At 44.0% G+C, this 26,701-nt stretch overlaps 1 protein-coding gene across 2 annotated transcripts in view; it reads left to right on the top strand.

Moving 5' to 3' along the window:
* Positions 1-26,701, top strand: part of LOC307232893 (uncharacterized protein C1orf21 homolog) — a 39,256-nt gene that overhangs the window by 2,260 nt on the left and 10,295 nt on the right. For both annotated transcript variants that reach the window (XM_080004099.1, XM_080004100.1), the window contains exon 2: positions 18,640-18,772. In XM_080004099.1, coding sequence (XP_079860225.1) covers positions 18,682-18,772 — 91 coding nt within the window. In that variant the 5' untranslated portion in view covers positions 18,640-18,681. The remainder of the gene's footprint in view (positions 1-18,639; positions 18,773-26,701) is intronic.

Here is a 26,701-nt window from a genome sequence, read left to right as displayed (position 1 = left end):
CTTCTGCAGCTGAAACGCTGTGTTCCAGCACATGGAATCAGAGGACCCTGCATCTGTTTGATGTCTCATTACACGTTAGGTTCAGTCTGTCTTTCCTTTTTCAGAGTCGTAGCGTCCTCCGCGTCCGGAGCGCTTGATGTGATCTGCTCGTCTGATTCTGTCTGTTTTAATCTGTGTTCCACCCCCTGGTTTTGAAGTGAACCGATTGGAAACACACTGCCTGTGTGATGATACAGTAGTGCTGTTCATTGTCATTCAGTGGTATCATATCGCAACGAACAAAGGCCGTCATCATACACAGTACGATACAAAATGTCGTTGTCTAAATGGGCGATTCAAAGCGGATGTTGTCTTAAGTCTGAGGCTTCACACTGAATCCGAAAACCGATCCGACTGTCTCACCCCGCCGCTGTTGTCAGCGGTCGTAGTGCATGCGTCTGTCCTCTCCAGTTTGACCGTGAGTAGTTTGCTCAGCTGGACATTTACCATTTTCCATGAATCTGAGTTTTTAAACTTTTATATTGTGTTTGCGAAGTGCAGAAAATAAATACACACATTTCATTGATATTTAAATAGATTTATTGATGGTGGATATGGTGACAGCCGATAATGTTGATAATATCATTATTTTATCTACGTCAATTACTTACTTAATTTTAAGCACATTTCCAATAAAAAAAGTGACTTCCATGGTAGTGCCGGATCTGAAATTGGTGGCATGAATAAAACATTTTTAACCCATCCTCGACCCTCGATAGTATGTGTAAATCTCACAAACCGACTCTCTATAGAAATGAATGGACCTCCGGTTTGTTGTTTTTGTCGTTTGTCAGATTCAGTGTAAAACCTGCTTTAGGTTCCTTATTACAAACCACAGTTTTGGCCTGGTGTTACGTAAACATCACCACATGGCTCAGTGTGATGAACTTCAGTTGGATTATTGGATGTGATTTTTGGGTCTGTAAGCAGAATATTGTGATTAGTTTCAGTATTATGGAGGAGTGCCAGTTATTTCCGTGCTGATAAATTATCCTGTATTACCCTAGCTGCGTTTATATGCACAGGGCTCTGTCACATGGAGTTGTATCTGTCATGGACTATGCAACCACCCACACATACAGGGATTGTGATCTCACACACACACACACACACACACACACACACACACACACACACACACACACACACACACACACTCTTATACATGAAAGGTGCATGTGACTATGTACATGGTCCTCACACAAGGCGGTGCTGTCTTTGCTTTCTGCTCGCAACAATGACATTTTGTGTGTAGGATGTGTCTATGTGTGTGTGCGCGCATGACAAGGCACAGTTGAAGGACTCAGTGTTTTCTCAGATGTTGCTTGTATCATGTCAGGTGACCATGCTGGAGGGTCATCATACACATGTTATTTTACGCTGTTGATGATTGTTGGAGCATGTGGTGCGAGACAAATCTTCGTGCGAACAGACAATAAAGTTTTATCTTATCTTATCCTATCTTATCATTCTGTTGGTGTATTACAGCTTGTTTTCAGGGTCCAGTTTGGGTGGGAGGAACGGGCAAGGTGCGGCACTCACTTGGCCTTTTAAAAATCCAATTATGTTTTCTTTTCCTCTCTCGCTCTCGGTGTCTCTATCCATCGTAAGCGGTATCAGTCTCGACGGATGTCCTTCCAGTCGGACAGGACCGGTTTCTCTCTCGTCTCCACAGCGGGCAGCACAGACAACCTGCTGATCACAGTGCTGCCGGCCTGCCTATCGATAGCACTGCTCCCCTGTCAGATCGAGCTGGAAATAATTAGGACACGCAGATGCTGTGATGCCTTTTAAGATATAAAGGTACTGCAAAGTTGTGATATCTTTACATTTTATCTTTACTATTTAGAGTTCCAGGATTGTAAATATTAATTCTACATGACTGCATTGTTCATAAGCTTTGCTTTGCTTGTTTGTTAAATTTCGATTTATTTATTTTTGCAAAATATTGTTAGCCTACCAGAATACCTGAATTGCCTCATCTGAATTCATGGCAGCACTACAGTCTTTGATACCTTTTGGATGCATTGCGATACAGAGAAAATACTTATTAATAAACAGACCAGCCCACCCTGGCGTGCTGTGTAATCAAGATGCCTCGCTATGGAAGTCCTTGTCTTTTGAGTTTTCATTTCTAATATATTGAAAAATTTGATTGACGGAACGTTTTTGTTTTTTTTGCCATTGGAGTGCTGTTTGCACACTCCTGTGCAGAATAATAGGCTTAGAGAAGCGCTACTTTCCATGTGAATGAGCCATTCTGGAGACAGTTGCGCTGGCCATGTTGGGCAACAATATTCAACCTCGTTTGCGGCCGGTTGGTGAAAAGCGAATTGGGAAAATATTTCAAATGTATGCATTTCACTGCTGTCAGCAACACTCCTGCTCCAAGCTCATTAGAGGACATGCACACATACATACATACATGGGCACACACATTAATCTGCTTTGCCAATTATTGTGCAGCATACATCCCAATGACACATAGACTGATATTTATTTTCCTCAGCTTTGATAATTTCTCATGAATATTCCTCAATATTATGCAACTTGTGGGCTGATTTGTGAGAAATTCAGATGGATTTAGATGGAAAAGACGCACACAGCCTGGACCTGGCGTAGCCACCGGGTTGGAGCTGGTCCGGTCTGTCTCCTCCGCGTGCAGCCGTCCGTTTGGTAATGTGACGAGTGAGCGATAGTTGACAGACAGACACACAAAGACGTGACGTAAAGTATGAAAGGCTGAGCAAAACCAGCCAACAGCAGCCGTCTTGTTTCAGTACAGGCACCGGTGTAGCGTGCAGGGTACAGTGCAGTGTATAGTTCATCTCCTATTTTTGATGTTTTACTCGTTGCCAACCAGAGTTTAGAAATGGAACGGAACTGCAAGTCTTTGAGTGGTTAGCGCAAACTGGTACAAATCAAGAAACCAGTTGTAGAAATGGAAGCCATCAGACTGTTCAGGTTAATGTAGTAAAAGTGAAAGTTCTCCCCCAGTTTTTTGAGCCAATCATCTGGATTTACTCATGAGCAAAACCCAGAGGTACAAACTAGTGACTTCTAAGGTTCTCAGATCCCGTCCTTAGGACGCCGAGAGCCATTGGCTTTCATTCTGAATAGTCAAGGTTCAGGTGAACTCGGTGACGTCCCTGCACAGATAGAAACCAGACAGTGGACTAGAGTTTGGAACTACCTGTCTAACAGGTAGTGACTTGTCCTGCAGTCTACTAGACATTGTACGATGAGTTTGCTGTTTTTCAACCCAGGCCTTTTCAAAATGTTGGTTCCCATCATTAATAACTGAATGCTTTAGTATTGAGAAACCTACCACTCTACTGCAGCTTCTCACTGTGCTAAAATGCGGTCCAGTGGGGTAAACGTTTAAATCTTAAAAAAAATATGTTTTAGAAAACAGGAAACTTTTCAACCCAGGACAAACCTATCCTTTAATTTTTGTTCAGTTTGGTTCCAACACTGCTGGATACCAAATAGGGATGTGTAGATGTTGATACTGGTGTATGTTCCAATACTGTGCTCATATACAGATGGTATTGGTACCTGTAGAATATTGGGCTGTACCCGACGTGTGTTATGCGCAGAAAATAATCTTTACTAGTTGTGCCCTGTTCCTCTTCACCCCGTCCACACTATTTTTACTTGTTTTATTTGGAGGAACGGTGCACGGCGTTTAGGGCGGAGAGCTGTGTCCGTGCGTGGACATTTATTTATGATTCATTTTATTTGTAATTTCTCATTGAAATGTTATCCCTGTGAATTTTGTACATTAAGCTTCTATCTGGTTTATCCTGTTATTGTAATGCACACTGACTGACCGATCTTATTTTTTGGAATTCAGTGACAGTGTAGTGTTCTATATGATCTTGTTTAACCAGCTCCGTAATTAAATGAATTAAACTCATCAAACAAATTCAAAGAATCATGATCAACTTAAAATGACATACACAGTCTTTTCAAAATCGATCATCTCGCTTATTATTGTGACTTAAACATTCAGTCCTCTTTACTGTACCAGCACTCGGTATCAGCATATACCAAAAGAACTCGTACTACTCGAAAGAAAATGGTATTGTTGTTTTTTTTTATTGTTTTTTTAATGTAAAATCACATGATAACAAGCCATTCTTTGCAAAGGAAATTGGGAGATATTGTCTTTTTCCCAATATCAACAAGTATTTGTTGATAATATTAAATAATTTGGACAAAAGCAGGCCTGTATCTTGGGCCCTTGTAGGATTTGGGTCCTCTCTTGCTTATTGCTCATCAATTGTTTTCAATTGGCCTTCGTCTCTCATTGGGCCACTCTTTTATCTTGAAACCCCCTCAGCCCTCCTAACCCTGCTCTGCTCTGGCACTGTGTTAATGGATGAACAGGGAGCTGGAGTGACAGCGCGGAGCCGCGGGAGGGAAGACACACTTGCTTTATTTAGAACTTTTCACACAACGTAGCTCTCAGCCAGATGCCCGCAACGGACTCTACCTTGACATTTACTCACTAATCTGCTCTGTTTGTTGCTCTGTCTGTCCAAAGACATTGGATAAGCAGGAGATGGGGGATGGGTTTGACTTTTCAATGTCAAGGATTTTTCGTAAACTCTAAAATACAGTGCTTTATGTTCTGTATTTTTTTTCTTTGTGGGTTTTCTTTTTGTGCGAAAAAAGGCTGTGTTCTGTCTCTTTAAATTTTATGCTGACAGGCGTCCCTCATTGTCAGTCTCAAGGACCAGTCCTGCTGTCCGTCTGTCAATCCATCCATCCTTGTTACGTTAGAGGGAAAACCAAATACCAGCGCTGTCAACCTGTGTGTGTGTGTGTGTGTGTGTATGTGTGTGTGTGTGTGTGTGTGTGTGTGTGTGTGTGTGTGTGTGTGTGTGTGTGTGTGTGTGTGTGTGTGTGTGTGTGTGTGTGTGTGTGTGTGTGTGTGTGTGTGTGTGTGTGCGCGCAGAAGGTGTGTAAACTGTGCATATGTACACGTGTTTGTTTGCGTTTGGCCGCATTTAACGCTCTATACTATATACACTGCTCAGCCACAACATTAAAACACCTGTTGAATTCAAATCAATCAACTTCAGTCTGCATCAATGAGCCCCTGGACACCCATGACCCTGTCGCCGGTTCACCGTTTGTGGGTCCTTTGACCATTTTTGGTAGGTACTAACTAGGGATGCAACGGTACACGGAATGTTATCGAACCGTTTGGTGCGACCCCTACGGTTCAATACGCACACGTATTATTACGTGTGCGTATTATTATACGTATTTTTGCACACATTTTTTTTTATTTTATTTTTTTTCAATTGCGCGCAGCTACGCAGCCTTTTCCATAGAAAAGACTAATGCAATTACTATTATATCAACCCACCAATGAACTTGAACCCCTGTAAAATAAAAACTAACTTTTCTTTAATATAAAGTTACAAAACCCTGATACATACCGAAACGTGAGCCCACTGTACCATTGCATCCCTAGTACTAACCACTTTATACTGGGAACACCCCATAAGTCCCCCGCTTGTCAAAGCTGCTTTGACTTTTATTATGTAATTATATTATCATTCTAAAACTGGCAAAAATGGTCTTAAAATGACAATAATATTATGGCAATTATTTTAAAAGTATGCCTTCTGGGAACACACCACAAGACCTGCTGTTTTGGAGACGCTCTCAACCAGTTGTCTAGCCATCACAATTTGGCCCTTCTCAAAGTCGTTCAGATCCTTACACTTGCCCATTTTTCCTGCTTCCAACACATCAACTTCAAGAACTGATTGTTCACTTGCTGCTTAATATATCCCACCCCTTGACAGGTGCCACTGGAACGAGATGAACAATGTTATTCACTTCGCCAGTCTGTGGTTTTAATGTTGTGATGATACAGAATGCGGCGGCGCGACTGGTGTTCAACCAGCCAAAGAGGGCACATGTCACTCCGCTGCTCATCGAGCTCCACTGGTTACCTGTAGCCGCCCGCATCAAGTTCAAGTCTCTTATGCTGGCCTACAGAGTGATTGTTGGGAATGCTCCCGCCTACTTAAATGCTCTTGTAAGAGCACATGTTGCCCCCCGGATGCTGCGCTCGTCAAATGAGCGTCGCCTGGCTCTGCCGGCCATACAGCCACGGCAATCCAGGCTATTCTCATTTGTAGTTCCACGTTGGTGGAACGAGCTGCCAAAAATGACCAGAGCGGGGACCTCCCTCTCTGTCTTTAAGAAGCACCTGAAGACCCAGCTCTTCAGTGAGTACCTCCTGTCCTAATCTACAATTACTTTGCACCACCTTGCAGTATTTATTGTTACACCAATGTTGTTGTTACACTAATCTCTGTCGCAATGTAGCTGAATGTTATTCTCCCTTGTAAGTCGCTTTGGATAAAAGCGTCTGCCAAATGACTAAATGTAAATGTAAATGTGTAATGTAAATGTTGTGGCTGATCGGTGGGTGTGGATGTGTGTGCGGGGCCATGCATATGACTCTGTGTGTGCGCACGTCACATTTGTGTGTATATATACTGTATGTGTGTTTGCGTGCATGTGAGTGCGTGTTACGTGCTCTCTGGCTCGGCCTGACAGGCGTATCATTGTGATGGAGTGCTTAAACTGGGACACGAGAGGTGCGGCTCGCTGCTGGACAGAGTAAATATTATGGAGCCTTGGCTCAGGAGCTACTGAGTGCAGTCGCACGCACACACGCACGCACAAGAGGAAAGGACACACACACGGTGCAGTACAAAGCAACACTGGGCGTCATATAGTATTATTTTTGCTATGAAATGAAAACATCTATTTTTATTCTTGTCCTCATTTAACTTGATCTAAATTCACACTAATTATTTGTTAAATCTTTGCATTTTAATAAATATTTTTAATAAATATATTTCTCTTCTTGTGTATGGATAGGCCTATATTGCTTTTCCCTCTTTATGTATCTCCATATATAAAGATCTAGATATATAGTTTTTAACACAAAAACGAACTAACTCCATTGTACTGTCGGAGAGAGAGAGAGAGTGTTTTGACACAACCTCTAACACAGCAAATGTCATTCATTTCATAATGTTATTAATCAGACAGATTGTCATGCGACCGTTGCCCTTCCACCAACCTAGTCTCTCTGGGAAAGAACAATAAGGCTGTATATTGACTTGAGTGAGACTATCTAATGCCTTTTCAAATAAAATACCTTATGCGAAGCTTTATTATGAACCTTCCACCTCAAACAAACCTTTTACAGTTTTGCAGGCAGCTCAATGACGCTGAAGATTCACTTGGGTATCAGTATCAAAATTTAGTATTGAATGCCACAGAGGTCTTTGATGCTCATAGTAATAGTATGAATACACTGATCAATACCAGTGTAGAATGTGTGTGTGTGTGGGGGGGGGAGATTTAAAATATCTGTTTTGACCTTTTATTTCTTATTGTATTGTGTTCAGCTTTACACGACATTTCTGAACAGTCAGTTATTCATCATCATCAGTGAGTCACTGTCACACAGCAGCACAATGTTCAATCCAGTACAATTTGTGCTCTTTATGGTTTATAATTTCATCATTCATTGTTCAGTGATAGTGTGTTGAAATTAAAACATTTGTCTACCTTGTACATGCTCTGGTTCCTTAGTTAGAAGTCTAAACTGATATTGATAAGATTTGACCTACCTCACAATATCAGGTTGGAAATATTTGGGTGATTTTAATTTGAAAGTATTAGTTGGATATCTGACTTTGTATTTTCATGCAGCTCAATGTGCTGAATGTCACTTGGATTCTTAAACTTGATTTTCCTGAATCCTAAATTTTCCCCCAGCGATTAATTGTGTTGTATTATCTTGACTTATTCACTTACATTCTTGGATTCTTATTTTGAATGGAATATAAGCTGATATCGCCCAGCCCTATGCTAGGCTACATCATATTACAATACAGCATTTTATCCTTGTCAATCGATGATGACGATGATGCAACAATTTTAGAGCACGCTTTATTTGGGAAAAGCCGTGTTTTTGCATGTCTCAGTCCTACCATAAATCATCCCCATAATTATTGTGACAATATTTGCTTCTGACAAGAGGAACACATTCAATTTGAGATATTCAGAAAGCAAACAGCCCTATGTGTGCTTTCTGAATATTATGGTGCTGTATTGTCTCTGCTTCTCAGAAAGACACGTCAGGGCTGCAGAGGGGAGTGGATCAGCAGGGAATGTGGAATGTAATGGGAATAGATGGAAGTATGGGAATCTCTTGGCAGCATTGCAGCACCAACATGTAACGTTTCCTTACAACCTTGGCCCTCACACTTCCCTCGTCCCTCCTTTTTTTACTCGCTCTCGCTCTCTCTCTCTCTCTCTCTCTCTCTCTATTTCTATTTCTCTCAGCCAGTTTTTCAGGCTCTGCGGTTGCTCACGTCGCCTCTGGCACAGGCCAGTGTTTGAGAAACCCTATGCTGGAGTTTGTGTGTTTACGTGCACTCTCACAAGGAGTAGTCGACTGTGTGCGTGTTCATACACCTTCTTATCTTACTTTCCCCACAGTCTCATTGAGCTCCTCCTTGGACAAACGTACGTGTTCCTGCACCTGAGACGAGGTGATGGTCCTCCTGCAGGTCTGTGCAGGCGGAGACAAGCCTGTGTGCTCTCCGAATTACCTCCAGTTTTTAGGGCGGTGCAATATTTGCATGAAAGAGAATGCCCTGTGGCACTTTAAACACTTAAGAACGTAAAATGTGATAAACCTTATGTGAAACTCTGTATCACTCGAATCATTTCTGTTGTCTTGGTGTGAGAGGAGGGTGAAGTCAATTGTCGTATTAGACAAGACTCTAGGGGAGGAGGGCGGTGGTGAAACACAGCCTTTTTGTCAGACCTCTCTCTCTCTCTCTCTCTCTCTCTCTCTCTCTCTCTCTCTCTCTCTCTCTCTCTCTCTCTCTCTCTCTCTCTCTCTCTCTCTCTCTCTCTCTCTCTCTCTCTCTCTCTCTCTCTCTCTCTCTCTCTCTCTCTCTCTCTCTCTCTCTCTCTCTCTCTCTCTCTCTCTCTCTCTCTCATCTCTCTCTCTCTCTCCCTCCACAAATGCTGGTTTTAAGTTTGAGTCAGAATGACGCAAGGGCCATGCTCGTTGACATCACACTCTTTATATTTATATCTGCAAATGAGGCGACGAGTGCTCGGAGAATACACTCATTATTGATGTTGGAGATCTGGAGGTGACGGCGTGAATGTCTGAGAGACAGTGTGTGTGTGTGTGTGCCAGCTCGCCTTATCGCCATCAGAGAGAGTGAGTGTGTGTGTGTGTGTGTGTGTGTGTGTGTGTGTGTGTGTGTGTGTGTGTGTGTGTGTGTGTGTGTGTGTGTGTGTGTGTGTGTGTGTGTGTGTGTGTGTGTGTGTGTGTGTGTGTGTGTGTGTGTGTCTGATATCGTGAAGGCGGCGGGGATAGAAACAGCATGAGTTGGCCAGTGTCAGGGTCTTAGCTTGTCCTATTGACACACTTCCACATCTGCTGCAGGAGCTAACGGCTCGGCGGCCACTCGGCATAGAGCTGCATTGTCCGGCAGCGTTAACTCGATACCCTGCAGAGTGGGCACTTTGGGGCGTGCACATGGTCTCTACAGGCTCAGCGAGTACAGCGTGGTATTGACGCAGCCAGGCTCTATTCACAGTGCTTAACACGTAAGGATAAAAGTCAGCGCTGTCACGGGGACATCGATTCATCATACTATGCAAAAAAACAAACAAGGCACAGTTAATTTGCAAAGCACATTTCATTACACAAGGGCAACTCATATTGCTATACATAAGTTATAAAAGGAATGAAAATACTTTGTTTGATTGAGCAGCGTGAGTCCAGTCCAAATATTGCGGTAGTTTTCAACGTCATGATGGACAAACTGCGGGTCCTCAAAGCAGCCATGTTTTTTCCAGCGTCAGAAGCCTTCAACTGACATTCCCTCCTTCTCCAAACCTTATTGATAAGGAAATCCTCCCATGATTCTCAGCCTCGCCTCCATCGGTGCTTCGGTATTATTTCACACTTGACACTCGAGGGTCCAACAGTAACTTTTAGAAGTGTTAACGATGCATCAGGTGTTGAATGCCTGGACTGATAAAATACATTTTATAATTGTGTAATAATTGGCTTCTATAAATACTAGGGATGCTACGGTACATGGTATGTTATTGAACCATTCTGTATGGCCCCTACGGTTCAATACACACACTTAAACCGCGGTATCACGGTAGAAATCCACCGGATGCGTTGGTGCGGCGTACAGGCGTGCAGTGTGCGGTAAGTGCACATTTCATATCAAATCCACTGTTGAGAGGTATATATTTTATAGGTATATATAAGGTTTATATAACTGTGCGCACCTACGCAGCCTTTTCAATAGAAACACGAGATATAACTACATGGAAATGTTTTTGTAAAGAGTGCAATATATCAAGGTGTCCAGCCCAAGAATAACTCCCTCGGATGACCATGTCCCTAAGTGCGTCAGGGACAAAGTGTCCCCATTATGCACGGTTTTATTCCATACCGTTGCATTAGGAGACGTAAAGTAAAATAAAAACACACTGTTCTGGCACGCCGGTCGTGTGCACCCCATCACTGGCACGCACATTGCTGGCAGGCACATCCTCGGTACCATCCGAGGAGGAGACGGGCGCGCTAATTGCGTTCCAATCCCTCCCTCCCATTGCTCTTATATGCACTCATATGAAAAGCGGTCCGCCCCTCACTTTCATTGCACCACTGGGTTTGTTTGACCCTCTTGCATCGAGCCGATCTGCCAGGCCGAGCACATCTGGTACCTACACTGGTAGCAGGGGGAAGATCCCCGCTGCTCCGGGAAGCGGCAAGGGGCGCTGTAACCTAGGTTTACATTATATTTGCATAACATTGATTGTTATTAAGATGAGACGGATAAGGTTCAAATTTGTCCGGTAAAATAAATGATTTTCGGACACCGGACCGGGTTTTACGATGGTGGTGTAAAAGTGCAGTTGCACTCAAACAGTAGGGGCAGCAAAAGTTACATTGTGCTACCTAAAGTGCACACAAATCAAGGCCCCATCGAAAGGATGCTGCCCACGTCCAGGAGAGCCTGTGAAACCTTAAATCCATCAGGGCTGCTCAGGTTCTCCCCAGGTCAGGGATTTCTGTGCTCGCTCTTCTAATCCACCACACACCTCCCTTCCCCTCCAAACTAAGATACCCAGCATCGTACACTGTTCCTCTCCTTCCTCTCAATCACTTTTTAATTCCCCCTACCTTCCTCACTTTTAGTTTGGTCTTGTTCTCCCTGACCTTCTTGCGTTCTTCTCTCTGACTTCCTGTTCTCTCTCTCTCTCTCTCTCTCTCTCTCTCTCTCTGTCTCTCTCTCTCTCCCCCTCCAACATTAAGACTAAATGTTTGCTTTCTGTTTATCATTCAAGCTTGTCTAACCAGTTGTGTGTGCATGTGTGCGTGCATGTGTCAGAGTTTCTGTTAGAACAAATTGCTGCCGGTCTACGTGCCCTGCAAGATTTCAATGTCAAATGGGAGAAATATTATTTGTGTTGAGCTTAAAAACAATTTTATTACTATTTTACTACATGAAATGAAATAATTTCTGTTTGTGAACAATAAGTAACAAGTGCAGCTGCTTTAATTAAAATTCCAATTTCATAAAATTTTGATCAAATCAAAAACAAAATAAATATGGCAAGTATATCTACATAAATAAAGTTTCTGGCGTTGTCTATCCTCGTCGTGTGTGTGTGTGTGTGTGTGTGTGTGTGTGTGTGTGTGTGTGTGTGTGTGTGTGTGTGTGTGTGTGTGTGTGTGTGTGTGTGTGTGTGTGTGTGTGTGTGTGTGTGTGTGTGTGTGTGTGTGTGTGTGTGTGTGTTTACAAGTGAAACCTGTCCATGAGGGAGAGGCTGGAGCTTATTTCTGTATTGACTAATGTGATTCACACATTCCTGACATTACTACACTCGTGACCTTAAAATCAAAAATCTAATCGAATTGCGGATTTGGAGAATTGTGACACCCTTAGTCTTCTCCCTACGTCACTTGGACACTCGTTAGACTTAGAACTGGCTCCCCCATCTGGGTAACACCACCCATGGCTTGAGAAATACCAAGCGCCAGACCACCAACATTATGTCGAAGCTAAGAGTTCATGGGAACTTCTCTGTTGGCTGAACAGACCAGCACAAATCTTTTAAAAGAAAGAGGAATTAATACCTGTAATAACTGTTGAGACAAAACTGCAGACGATGGAAATGGAAGAATGTAATAAATAATTGTGCTGGAGTAGGAATAAGAATAAGATTAATAAAAAATACCCCGGATCTATTCATCTGTCATTCCGTTCATGCATTAAAGCCCTTGAAAATAATATGATATCATTTATCAAAAATGCTCCAGTACTTTAACTCAAGTAAAACTTGGACTGAACAACTTTCACTTGTATTGGAGTAAAATTTGACCAGGAGCATCTATACTTTGACTGAATGGGGTTGTGTGCTTTGTCCACCACTGTCTAAATTAGAACATAAGCTGCGACTTAAAACAACAACATACAAACCAAAAGCAGCATTAACCTCCCCCACGGTAAGGTGTGCACTGTGGACATTACTCCACCCGGTGCTTTGTAAAGTCCACGGAGGTGGCGGTTCGGCAGCAGCCTAATCACCCGTCCACACTGTCCACCCGTCAGCTTCACACACCGGAAGGGGCATTGAAGGAGTTGGGCGAGGTGGGGGAGGATGAGGGGAGAATGAGGGGAGGATGGGGGAGGCGGCGGCTCTCTTTTTGAAGCTCCACACATTGGTCTTTGTACTCGTCTCTCTCTCTGCTCTAGTGTTTATCCTCTCTGTGTTCCCTCGTCCTTCATTCTCCGCCTCCCTGTGTCAGTGCTCTGTTTTCCGCCGCTGGGTGATACGGCCCAGATACCGTCCTTTCGTCCCGGTGGTGACGGTAGCAGGGTTGAAAAACACTTAACTCTACACACTCTACTTTGAAGGTGCCATGGTTCATATTTGTGTCAGTTAACATTCAAATATCATGATGTCTCACAATAATGTTTTTCCTTAAATGCATCAAGCCTCTTTCCGCTGTGTTGTCAAGACCGGTGCTGTGTTCAAAATGGCGTACTGTTCTATAAAGCAGGATCTGACAACAACGGTTGCCCCGTTGACAACCGCTTTCCATATGTAAAACAGGAATAAGCGCGGTGTACGAAACTCTATGAAACTCCACCGAGGAAAATGGGTTTTCCTTGATTTGACTTGACTTGACTTTGTCAAAAATGGTGAAGTCAGACTCTTGATCCAGGATCAGAATTGTATCGGATCGTCATGACTCGGTTATAAAATGTGATCAACATTCAGCAACCATTTTGTCATTCTTGGCAACCACCTCTTCATGCATGGTTGCCATCTTGGCAAGCACTTCTGAAAGTTAATCTTGGGCCATTTTTAGAATATCCAAAACCATAGGTGGCTCAAATAGTACGTGAAAATAACCTGGGTGTACAGACTATATTCTGTGAAATACCATCATATATAAACACACAACACTGCCTGCTAAGCTGGAAAGTGTATCCCACAATGCATTGTGAGGACGGACATGCCTCCTCAATGTGTTGCGGTGTCTTGTCTTTCTCTTTTCTGTCAGTTCTTTGGGTTTGTCTCTCTCTCCTTCTCCATCTTTCACCCTCGCTGTCTTTCTACTTCAACCTCTCTTTCCACCATCCTTCCGCCCCGTCTTTCCTGCCAAACCCTCTTCTCACTTCTTCATTGGCACTACTCACTTGGTATTGGTCGTTAAAGTGTGTGTAAACCTGTGAGAGAGTGCATTTATCATCTTTAATCGGTATAGTGGTTTATTTTTATTCATCATAAAGACACGAGAAGCATCGCTTGAAGAGCAGCAGCTTTTAAAGATGCTGGAGGGGGCATTTCCCTAATTTCCCCGGAGGTAAGCTACCTGATCCCATCTGCAGCCTTGAATTGGACGCACAGTCCACTATCTGCAGCATAATGCTCTGGCAGCGCGAGGTCCCTCTCTGTCACGTGATTGATTGACAGGGAATTTGCGCTGTGACAGCTCCAGGCTCACGTGGGTTTTGATTAAATGGAAGTGGCCGCTCGGTCGGAAAGCGATGGAAAACATTAGGAATTAAACTGCTCTTCCCACACGCCATTCCACATACAGTATCTGCGCCGGTAGGTCTCTGTCATATACCTGTACCTTCATGTACATATTCAATATTTATTTTTCATGACTGTTGTCTTACACACTCTGTTTTGCCACTTTATTAATGGACACTTTTTATTGTACATATTGAAAATTGTATTCTGGAAATTTAGTTAATGACCACCGTAGTCAAATTGCTTGTATGTGTGTAAGCATTCTTGGTCGGGCTGCGTTGAGAAAAAAAAGATGCAATATGATTCAGTTCCATTGTGTCAATGTCTGAACCGGAAATTTCAGTATCGCTACTTTGGAAGTCATGCAACAATTTTCTATTAAAATGAAATGCCACTCAAGTCACAAATGAATTGAAATATTTAATTTATTTTTCGATTTTGTAGTGCATGTCAGCTGGTATATGAAAACGTTGTAGCAATTCCCATTATGTCTAAAATGTCGGCATATCGATATAGAATCGTATCTTGAGCCGCCTCGTCAATATCTGATCAAATTAATATTGAGTCGCCTCACGACCCTTTGTATCAAATGCAAATTGTGAGATCCTGGGTTTGTAAAAGGGTCTTTAACACACACAGGATTTTAAGTTCATTAACGGATGTGAATTATTGATATCGTGTCATTTTCTTGAGAATAGGAATCCTGATTAAGAAACTCCTCCACATCATCCAGTGAGTGGAGTGGAGTTAGGAATTAATAAACCGTGGATTGGTTTAACCGGGGACTTCCGTGGATCAGAGGAATCAACAGATGAGCGCCACTTGGCTCTCTGACACTCTGAATTGAGGCTCCACGCCTGAGATTTTAGTCTGACGATAACACCGGTGGATCCTTGCGGCACGGAGTGGCATGATGATTTCCAGAGAACAAGGCACTTGTACCGCAGAATCCAATCCTCCATACTAGAATATCTAGCAACAGTGAATCCCTATGCTGCTCTGAATATGCAGCCTTTTTCTTTCAGACACACCCTACGGCCCAAGGCAGACCTGTATCAGCAAATAACAATACAGCTCATGAGATATGGCTGCAGAATTTTGAATAAAATAATAATCATGGTTTTCTTGAATTGATTTGACTTCAGAATTGAGTTTAGAATTCTCTCTTCTCTATACTCTGGAACCAGCGTTTCCGTTATCCGGTAATTACCGTTTTTTGACCTGGAAAATCTGTTGAAGTCCGACATATTTAAATCCGTCCAGTCATAATGTCCGGTGAAAATAATTCCCTTCAAGCACAATTTCAATTAGTGCTGGGCGATAAAACGATAGCGCTAATTATCGCCATATTTTTTTCCCATACGTCAAAGTGAAACAGCCTTGATCATTTAGATAAAAAATAAAATCCGCCGGTCTGTTCATTTCCGCGTTTGGCAAGTTGCGACAGAAAGCCAATCTGTTTGGACGATCTAAAGCTGACCTTTCACCTCTGACCAATCACGTCCATATAGAAATAAACCCTGCCCCCTCCCTCGTGGACAGGTTGCGCTTGTGTACACACAAAGCAGAGACAGCGCAGCATCAAAACTGAGGAGAAGCAGAAATATGATGTGTTGTTGACAACAGGGATAACTATCCTTAGTTTGGTGTCTTTTTTGGGATATTAAAGTTTGACCCAAAGCAGATAGTAAATATCCATTGTGTAAAATATGTTGACGAAATGTCCAGACACCACAAACTTAATTATTTATTTTGACCTCATCTTATTTATTTTGTTTTTGATTTGATCAAAATTGTATTTAAGTGAGATTGTTTTTTAAGCATCTGCACTTGTTACTTATTGTTCACGCACGGAAATTATTTGATTTCAAGTTGTCACATTTACTTATTTCTAAAATGGTGTTAACTGACGGGACTTATTTTGAATATTTCATAAATGTTCATAAATCTACATGCCTCTATATAGCCTGCCTGTCAATTGTTTTCGAGCTCAATAAACAGATAGTATTTGACCGGAATTTCTCCTGTTTGTCCGGGACATTGAAATCTCCCAGACAAGTTGACCGGCACCAATTTGTTCTTACAGAAACTCTGTCTGGAACAATCACACATATACATTCCCCGATCAACCACAATATTAAAACCACCACTTATAACCACTAACATTGTGTATCTTCCGCCCGTGCCACCAAAACAGCTCTGACCCGTCGAGGCATGGACTCCACAAGACCTCTGAAGGTGTCCTGTGGTATCTGGCACCAAGATGTCAGCAGCAGATCCTTTAAGTCCTGTAAGTTGCGAAGCAGGGGCCACCATGGCTCAAGCTTGTCGTCCCAATCCTAACCCCGGCCATCCACATGGTGTGGAAGAAAACGTAATTCATCAGACCAGACCACCTTCATCTATTGCTTCATGATCCAGTTCTGACACTCACGTGCCCATCTCAGGCGCTTTTGGAGGTGGACAGAGGTCAGCACAGGCACCATGACTGATCCGCGGCTACGCAGCCCCTTATGCAGAAAGCTGCGATGCACTGTCACTTTCTATCATAGCCAGCATTAACCTTTTCAGCAATTTGTGCTACAGTAGCTCTTCAGTGGGATCAGACCGTGACGGGCTAGAGTTTGCTCCCCACGTGCATCAGTGAGCCATCAATGAACATCTATCGCCAGTTCACCAGTTGTCCTTCCTTGAACCATGTGGTGTCGGGGTGTTGTGGTTTAGCAGCCACACCTGTCTTGGGTCTACGTAATTGGGCCCGGGATCAGGGTGGTTGTACGCTGCTTATGTACTAATCCCTGCATACCGGGAACTAGACGCGAGAAAATACTACATTGACTTATCGTACGATGTATGGACATGACGTCAATAATAACAAATAATAATATATCTGACTTCTATAATTCTCCATTGTGTTTACATGCGTCTTTGTTTACGTAATTATGTCACCAACATTTTAGCCCACATGATACCAGAATAAACAGCAGGGTTTTCCCTACCATTATAAGATTTGGGAGCTAAGCATTTTTTCACAGTTTCTCTATCAACGTGACAAAACCTAAACAGTACCTCGGCAACGGAAGAATCTTCCGAAATCGTGATCTCCTCCTTATCTTTTGAAGTTTTCACAGAGACCACAATCATAGTCCCTAGCTGAGTTTTATCCATGCTCGAATCCACTGTGGACTCTGCCACTGTTACTCCTACAGATGCTGCGTTCAAGTCACATGGGATTTTACGATATAAACAACTAGCTGCTTTCTGCTGCTCGTAACATCAATCTGTTTTTTCTTTTTATCCATAACTACTGTACATATATTTGAACACTATGGAAAGATATATGTGGAAATGGCTTTGAAGGAAAGGGCCAGCTAAATGACGTAATGTAGCCAAAATGTTGTATGTAAGTTAATAAAAACATGTTATGGAAGGAATTCACAAAAACATATAATGCAACAAATACTAATGGGAAAAGCCTATTTTGAAACCCTATTTGAAATGGTGTACTTGCATTATTATGCTATTATATTATCATTATATAAATGGCAAAAATAGTCTTGTAATGACAATATTATGCCAATTATTTCTGAGACAATAAATCGTCCCACAAAAGTAGTTATCATGTCATGCCTACTGGGAACACGCCGCAAGACCTGCCGTTTTTGAGATTCTCTGACCCAGTCGTCTATCCATCACAATGCTCCTGGCTGCCCCCCCGGAGGAAGGACAAGCCAGGATGGGTCAAATGCAGAGCCCACATTTACCGGCCACCATCTAAAGCATGTGCGTGTATGTGTGGTGTGTCGCGTGACGAATAAAGATTCTTCTTCTCTTCTCTCAATTTGGCCCTTGTCGAAGTCGTTCAGATCCTTACACTTGTCCATTTTTCCTGCCTCCAACACATCAAGTTCAAGAATTGACTGTTCCCTTGCTGCCCAAGATATCCCACCCCTTGACAGGTGCCATTGGAACGAGATGGGAAAATGTTATTCATTTCACCTGTCAGTGGTTTTATTGTTGTGGCTGATTAGTGTACATAAACACACATATACAGTGCTGTGAAGAAGTATTTTCCCGAAGCCTTTCCCCTTCCCTTTACAGAAGTCTATCCCCTTTCTGATGACCTCAATTATTATTATTGTTATTAGTAACACTGAATGGTTTCAGACATTTCAAGAAATTGTAGCGTTGGACAAAGTGGACCTCAGTAAACATATTTCTTAAACAATTATTTAATTTGTTTCTTAAAAAGGGTTATGAGAGTACTGAAAGAGAAATTATGAGCTATTGTTTTGATGCACCTGTTCTCCCCGATGCAAATGCAATAGAATCATTATCCTGTAAGAATGAGATCGCAATTATAATACGATTTCATAATGCAGATGCCTGCTTACCATAATTACGCAGTGTGATAGTAGTGGATGTCGTATTTAAAAGCCCTCTCTCCCCCAGGTGAGAGTGCAATGCTGAGGAGAGGCTGCAGAGAGTGAGGCCATGGGCTGCACCTCGGCCAAGCAGGTGTCTGCCGTGCCCAGCGACGAGGAGGGACGTGGCAAGGCCTATAGCAACGGAGACCTCTTCACAGGTCAGATGGACACACACACACACACACACACACACACACACGTCATGCTAGATTCAATCATTGTGTATTTAAATCCACAGTTAAGGTGTTAAGGTGTTCAACATTGCTGCCAATGTCTGAAGCAGTGTTTCTCAACTTGGTGTCTGAGGACCTGCAGGGGTCATTCAAGATGTTCCACAGGATCCCCAGCAAGTGATTCATATCTCAACTTCCCCTGTATTTCATGTACAAGACATTAGCACCCTTAGAGTGTGATATATAATATAAATAATGGCTGATGATGATTAGGTCCTAGTTTCACTGTTACCTCCCTCACTAGAGTAGAGGCACTAAATTATATCTACCAATAAAAATATCTTCTTAGATTTGTGGCATTATATCTGTATTTGTATCTCTAGGTCGTTGTAAACCTCCCTGCACTCACTTCCCTTTTTCCGTGGGGAGGTCAGTGTGTACATTTTATTTGAGGTGTAACCCGTCACGAGCGGAGGTGTCTCGTGTCCCGACGTCGCCTGAATGTTTCAGTGAGCCGTCGCAACTGGAGACTTAATGGAGCGACGGAGAAGGATGGAGAGAAATGGAAAGTCCAGATGAATAGAGAGATGGGGAAAAATCTAAAGGAAGTGATAGAGGGAATGGTAGCTAGAAACAAGGGCTTAAATAACAGCTGGCTTGCTCTGTCACTTGCTCTCTCTTTCCTCCGTTCTCTCTGTTGCTCTCTCTCGCTCTTTCGCCATCACTGTCGCTCTCTTACTCTTTCTCTCTCGCTCCCTTTCACTCGCTCTCTCTGTTAATCTGTCGCTCTCTGTCCTTCTGTCTCTTGCTCTCTTTCTCTCTGTTGTTCTCTCATTCTCTCTTGCTCTCTGTTGCTCTTTATCTCTGTCCTTCTCTTTCTCTTAAGCGATCATTTTCTTGTGAGTGGTGATGTTTCAAATATAAAACCCAGAAGTAACTTTTGGCATTTTAAGATGCACATATTTTACATTGTTTTAGGTTTTTGGAACGGTTTTAGAGCTAGAAAACAATATTTTACATCCCTACAACAGTGGTGGGACTGTGGGAATGCTGAGATTAGGCAGTTGTGCCAGAAGTATACTCTGTGTCACACTCTGGAGATGCAGAGACTGGAATCCATAGGAAATAAAGTCCTCAAAGCTGAAACATTCTGGTGGCGCCATCTCCACCTCACCCAGGTGCAGGCCATTCCGCTGCGTTGTCAGTGGTCAGCCACAGGCATCTCTGGCTGAACACCACATCATGGGTGAATCCAAAAAGACGGCACCTGCCGCCGGCAGGACAGAGCGCAGCTCTCGGCGCTCAGCCCACAGCGATCGCCAGAGCAATTTCTTCATGCCCGGGTCCTGTAGTAGCGAGGTGGTCACGGATGCGGCGTGCCGCAGAGTCCCGTTAGGCACCACCCACAGCACCAAGATCTCCTCTTCTCGACGCCCCTGCCCTGCATGCACCTGGTCGACCCTACCCCTGAGGGTTCCCAGGAAGAGACACGAGTGACTCCCCTCAGTGTGCAGGGGGAAGCGCCGAGCAGGATGGACCGTCGATCACGTGGCCGTCAAGGTGAAAGCCACTCCAGTGGCCATTTCCCTCTCTGAGACCGAGAGGGAGTGTGGTTTATGCAGGGTTTATTTTTTTTCCCTGTCCAGTTGTGAAAGAATATTCTTCCACTGATGGTCAGGACTCTCTGAACAGAGGACTGTTCGTTCACAGTACGAGGCCTGAGCGGGACTCCCCATGGCAGCACGAGGACAGCGCCGGCAGGCCACAATTAGGCCGGCAGCACACAATTTGCGCCTGAAGGCCCGGACTACCAGCGAAACCGGTGTGGCTAATCGCGCTCCACGGAGATGTACACGTTCCCGGGAGTGTGTGATGATCCCTTTAATGATTGGCCCCCCTTGGGCTGTGCACCCGCCCGTTAGGCTGGGACCAGCAGCGGGGCCATCAGCGATCTGGAGGAGTGCTTAGCCAACACCCCCCCAGCTGGCCGGCCCGTCCCTTATGCGAGTGCTATACCAGATGGCGTCTCCTTTGTTTTCTGCCCCGGTGGTTGGACAAGACACTGCGAGAGGGTTACGCCCTGCAATTCTGTTGAACCTCACTGCCTGTCCAAGGTGTGGTGTGGACAATGATGACATAGACGGAGAAGGCTGCAGCTCCGAATGCAGAGATAGCAGTTCTTCTCAGCAAAGGTGCTGTGACACTGGTGCCCACAGAGCTTCGGAACGAAGGGTTCTAGCTACTTCTTGTTTCTGAAGCGTATGGGCAGTGCGCGCCCGATCCCGAATCCACGCATACTGAATCACCACATAGCGACTCTTCCATGCCGCATGCTTCCTGGCTCTCTCTGGAGCTAGCAGTTGCTCACACTCATACCCAGTTAGCAGGTTAGTCTATCTGGGTCTACAGTTAGATATGTGCAGATAAGGGACCCGGTTGTCTGAATCACGTAAAGCAGACATTAGTCTGTCCTCATCATCTGTCCTCAGATGTGCCCGGGTGGGCCACTCAGTGATGGCACTGACCATCATGAAGCTGCCTGGGCTCCTAGCAACAGCCCACACAGTGGTGCCATTGGGCCCTCTACACATGCCCACTATCCAGCAATGGTTTGGAGGGCTCCGGTTGGACCCGGTGCACCACTGACTGCGGGTGCTCTACAGTGATCTAGCCTATTGGCGAAACCCCGGTCCCTCACACAGGCCGTGCGTCTGGGCCGTGTCTTCATTTATGCACAAGTTTTCACGGACGCCTCCCTGACAGGATGGGGCGGGACCTATCTCGGTCAGGTTGTAGGGGGCGTATGGCCTCTGTCCACACGACACAGCAAGCTCCTGGAGCTGGAAGCTGTGTTATTGGTCCTGAAGCACTTTGGACCCCTGTTACTGGGCCAGAATGTGCCGATCAGGTCAGACAACCCAGTTACGGTGGCCTACATAAACCGCCAAGAGGGTTTGAGGTCAACTGCGCTCCATTACATGGCTGGGAGGCTGTGGGAATGGGCTCTACTGCGCCTTCGCTCTCTGCCGGCAAGCCGCATCCCAGGCCACCTGAACGTACGTTTTTATTTTTACTTGTATTTTTATTTTTTAATTTTCATTAGTATTTTGATTACTCTATCATTATTTATTATATGTATTTATATATTTATTGATTTGTTCATTGAATTGTCTTCCAGATTTTTGTGCTTCTTTGTGCCTCTTTGTGCTTTGTCGCTCTCTTTCGCTCTGTTGCTCCCTTTCTGGGTCTCTCTCTCTCGCTCGCTCTCTCTCTCCTTCTCTCTGTCCCTCTCTCTCTTCTCTTTTTTTCTGTTGTTCTTTCTGTCTGCGTTGATCTCTTTAACTTTATCTCTGCTCTATCTGTCTCTGTCCCGCTCTTTCTCTCTGTTGCTCTGTCTGTTTCTATCTCTGCCTCTGTCCCTCTCTCCATTTCTCTCTCTTCTCTCTGTTGCTCTCTATCTGTTGCTCTCGCTTTCCCTCCGTCGCTTTCTCCCTCTCTCCATCTCGCAACTGGAGACAAAGTGAGCAATGGAGAGGGAAAGATACAAGATAAAGACAGAGGAATTTGAAAGAAGAGCCATGAAGGAAAAGCCAGACACGTATCTCGAATCATGTGTCTAAATACCAGCCAGCTTGTTGTCTGGCTCACTGTGGAGCACAGGGTGGAAAACAAAGTGAGGGATGGCGAGAGAGGACGGGAGAATGGAGGGATTACCAGCAATTTAGGAATGAGGACACACTCTGGACCGACCACACAGCGCCGGGTGGACGCAATTGATGACGATCTGCAGAATCTCTGTCTCTCTCCCTCTGTCTATCAACTTTCAGTTCAAATGGCTTCTTTAACATGGGAAACATATGTTTACCATGCCAAAGCAAGTGGGAAAACATGTGAAGAATTGCAAAACTAAAATACAGATAGAAATGTCTGTCTTTCTCTCTATTGCTCTCTTCGTCCCTCTTTCTGCTCCCTCATGATCTTTCTTTCTTTTGCTCTCTCTGATCTCCCCATCGGTCTTTCTCGCGCTCTCCCCCTTCTGTCTCTCTTTCCGTCTCTCTCTCTCTCCCTCCCCCTACTCAGTCTTTTCTCTATTTCTGCTCTCTTTGTCCCAGTCTCTCTCTCTCCTTCCTTCGCTCCAGTTTCTTGCAGTTAGGACATTTGAGTTAGGGAGTCAATTCAAATCAGGGGAGACGTCTTTGCTCTAATGACGTGGAATTCATTTCATTTCACTGATGTGCATATCAGTATCAACCAACGCTCACTGCAAATGAACTTGCTAATTAGGATTACCAATCTTTTTAAGATGAATAATGCTGGATATCACATGCTTAAAAGAGCTTGACATGACCCTTATTAGACCCCAGCTTTTCTGGAAATAATAGTATTAATAGGCCAACCTTTTGTTACAAAGTTATTGGAAAATGATAAAAAGATACACTTCATTTGGAATAATCAAGCGGTATTGGGTAGGGTTATTTTGAAACCATATATAAATCAGAGTCACTGAAGGGCAATTTTGAGTTTGGTGAAATGTAATCGTTAACAAACTATCCAGGGTAAACAAACTCTCGTTCAATGCATGTTTGGCTGCGTCTTGTTTTGTATGTTCGTGATTTTATAGTCCAACTTTCATACATTACAGTGAACTTTATGGTAATATCAAACTGTAGTTTTCTAATAAAACCCCATGATATTGTCACTTTGACAATACAGTATGACACTTGGGGAGACGTCTGTTCACTCGAGCACCATCTTGCTGACGCTCCTGGGCTTTTCAACAAACTGAAGCTGCTTTCACACATGCACTCCAGACAATGTCCAGACCTGATTGTTCGGATATTGTCCGGATTTACCCTTTCATACATGTAGCCAAAAAACACTGGAAACACTGCACTACCTGGAAATACTCCAGGTTTGGTTTAGACGTGGGGTGAAGCCTGGGTAGAGCGTGCAGGAGGCAGGACATGCCGCAATGACGTAGCAGAGTTTTACAACACACCCAAGATGGCGGACGAGGCTACAGACTTATCAGTAGTTGGGCTTTTTATTGCGTTGATACTCCATGTATTTGGGCATATCTGCAATATAAACGAGACAGTGGAAAGAAATAATAAAGACAGCAGAAAGAAGCAGCTACACTCCATGCACAAAGGTAAATAACTGGCGCATGATGGAGACGTCAATACGCCCACTCGCTCACTGTGAATGATCTGGACAATTATCTGCTCTGTTCACACATGGGCTCACTCAGACATTACGCAGACTTTGTACTGGTAAGCTGGCTGGGTATTTTGGGTGAAATGATTTGGACATTTGCATTGCGGATAATTTCAGGTTTCCAGTGCAGTGCACGTGTGAAAGGTCAGCTCAAGACTCCTGTAGAAGACTCTTTAATCACACGACACGCCACATTACAACACATGCATACACACACGCACATGCTTTTCGATGGTTGCCGGTGAAATGTAGCCTCTGCATTTGACCCATCCTGGCTTGTCCTTTCTCCGCGGTTGCAGCCAGGAGCAGTGGGCAGCATTCGATGACGCAGCCGGGGACCTGGTTACAAATGTCCATCACATGTCAGACGATGATGTGCATGTTTTTGGTGGGGGTCCTTACTGATGGTAGGTGGAGGAAACCCCATGTGAGCACGGGGAGAAGATGCAAACTCCACACAGAAAGGCCACTAATTGGGAGATAACCCACCGGAGCACGGTGCCAACAACGCCCCAGGAGGGAATCAAACCTAGGACCTTCTTGCTCTGAGGCAGCAGTGAAATGCAATGCACTGTGACGTATCAGTTTTTGAAGATTGCTATCTCAAAACTCAATGAATACGATGAAGAATAGGTGAGGGAACAAGGACAGAGGCACTTCTAAGGGGTCCAGTGATCGTTCTGGATATCTACCTGAAGAAGGAATAGACTTATTCGAAAGATAAGAAGCTTGTCTTTCCAACATCACCAAATACTATAGTGCCTAATGGAAATTTCTACTGCACTTTACACTCAGGTTTTTGGTCTGACAATTTTAGGAGAGCTGATGTAGGCTTTTTTTCAAGACCATTCTCGCCTTGTTGTTTTTTAACCTTCCCATCATCAGCTTTTCAAACACCTGGGGTGCCAACCAAATTTCACGGATATATCTGGACACACCCCTTTTTGATGTAAACACTAAGCTTTGTGATTAGACAGTTTCCTCTCTCGGTGCCTCTATCTTTTAGTGTTGCTGAAACTCCACGGAAAAAACCCTGCCAGAGGACTCTCCCTCGCCCCGCCCTCTCCAGACTTGGGTGTTATGAAACACGTTTTTCAGTGCTCCCACAGATTACACACATCCTCCGTTTAACGCAATCCTTCATTTCTCAAAATCTGCTGGAAAAAATCCCATCTGAGGAGAGATGCAAGCTCCTGGAGTCTCTCTCTCTCTCTCTCTCTCTCTCTCTCTCTCCTGTCGGGGTCGCACGTCCAAACTTTATTACCTTTACCTCGGTTAACACTGTCACTCTTTTTCTGCCTCTCATCCCCTCATCTCCCCCTCCCTCAGTCTCTCTCTGTCCCTGTCTCTCTCTCTCTCTTGCTCTCCCTCATCCTCTGTTCCTCTCTCAACCCCCTCTCTCTCCCGCTCTTTCACATCTCCTTCTGTGTCTCTTTCCATCTCTCTCACTCTCTAAACCTGTCTCTCCCTCTCTCACCATCTTGTCTCACTCTCTCTGTCTCCTCCTCTCTAATCTTTCTCTCACTCTTTCTCACCCTCTCGTGCAACACCCCCTCTCTGTTTTCCTGTCCTCTGACATTACACCACGCCTGTTCCTTAACCCCCCCACATGCTCTTTCTGTTCCTGCTGTTCTCTAGTCCTGTTTCCCTCCTGTTGTTGAGGAACGACTGAACGGGGCAGGAGGAGGAGGAGGAAATAGGGGGGAGGGAAGGAGCCTTTCTTGACAGAGGAAAGGGGAACAATGTGTTCCACAATTCGCTGCTTTTAGTAATATTATCATTATTGTTATTTTTGTTGGCTCTGTTTATATAAATATCCTATTCCCACCATAAATCCTTGCCCCCCCGGCACAGCATCAGGTCACGGCCTTGTGTCCCCTCACCTCCTCGCCCCTCCCCTCCCTTCATTCCTCCCTTTCTTCCCTCCCCCTTTTTTTTAACTATCAGTTGTGGGAGTGTGTGTGTGTGTGTGTGTGTGTGTGTGTGTGTGTGTGTGTGTGTGTGTGTGTGTGTGTGTGTGTGTGTGTGTGTGTGTGTGTGTGTGTGTGTGTGTGTGTGTGTGTGTGTGTGTGTGTGTGTGTGTGTGGCCTGTGAACGTGAGCAGGAGGAACAGTAGCGACCACTGACCTGGATAGGATGGATTAGACTTATCTACAGACCAAAGCCCCCCCGAAATGACATCCACATAACATCACTCCTTTCTTCCTTACACACACACACACCCACCTTCCAATCCTTCCAGCGCTCCCACTTCCTCCGGTCTGCTTCCTGGAGCTGTGGAGGCTGTGGTGTTATTTTCAGAGCAGTATTTATAAGGAGCCATTAGCATTCAAAAATTAAATAAAATACAATATTAAAATGAAATAGAATAAAAATCAAAATTACAGAAAAATAGCCAGAATATAAAGAAATGCGATTCTCTGCACAGGATACGTTGCTATTGGTATGGGTATATAGAGTATAAATTATAATTAAGACATTATATTTTGATGTACTTGTAAAAAGGGTTTTGATATATTATTCTGATGCTTATGTGATGTGGTTGTGTCCAAAAGCCAAAAAAATTGACTCAAACCGATTACATGAAATTAACAAAACAAATAATGGAAAAATAAAGAACAAACTGTGATTCTCATTATGAAGACAGCTGTACATCCAAAGTATTCACATAAGTACTCATCATGAGTACCAGGCAGT

The sequence above is a fragment of the Zeus faber genome (genome assembly GCF_960531495.2).
Source record: "Zeus faber genome assembly, chromosome: 1".
NCBI lineage: Eukaryota > Metazoa > Chordata > Actinopteri > Zeiformes > Zeidae > Zeus > Zeus faber.
Note: the sequence above shows the minus strand (reverse complement) of the source record. Positions and strands in the feature narration are given on the sequence as shown.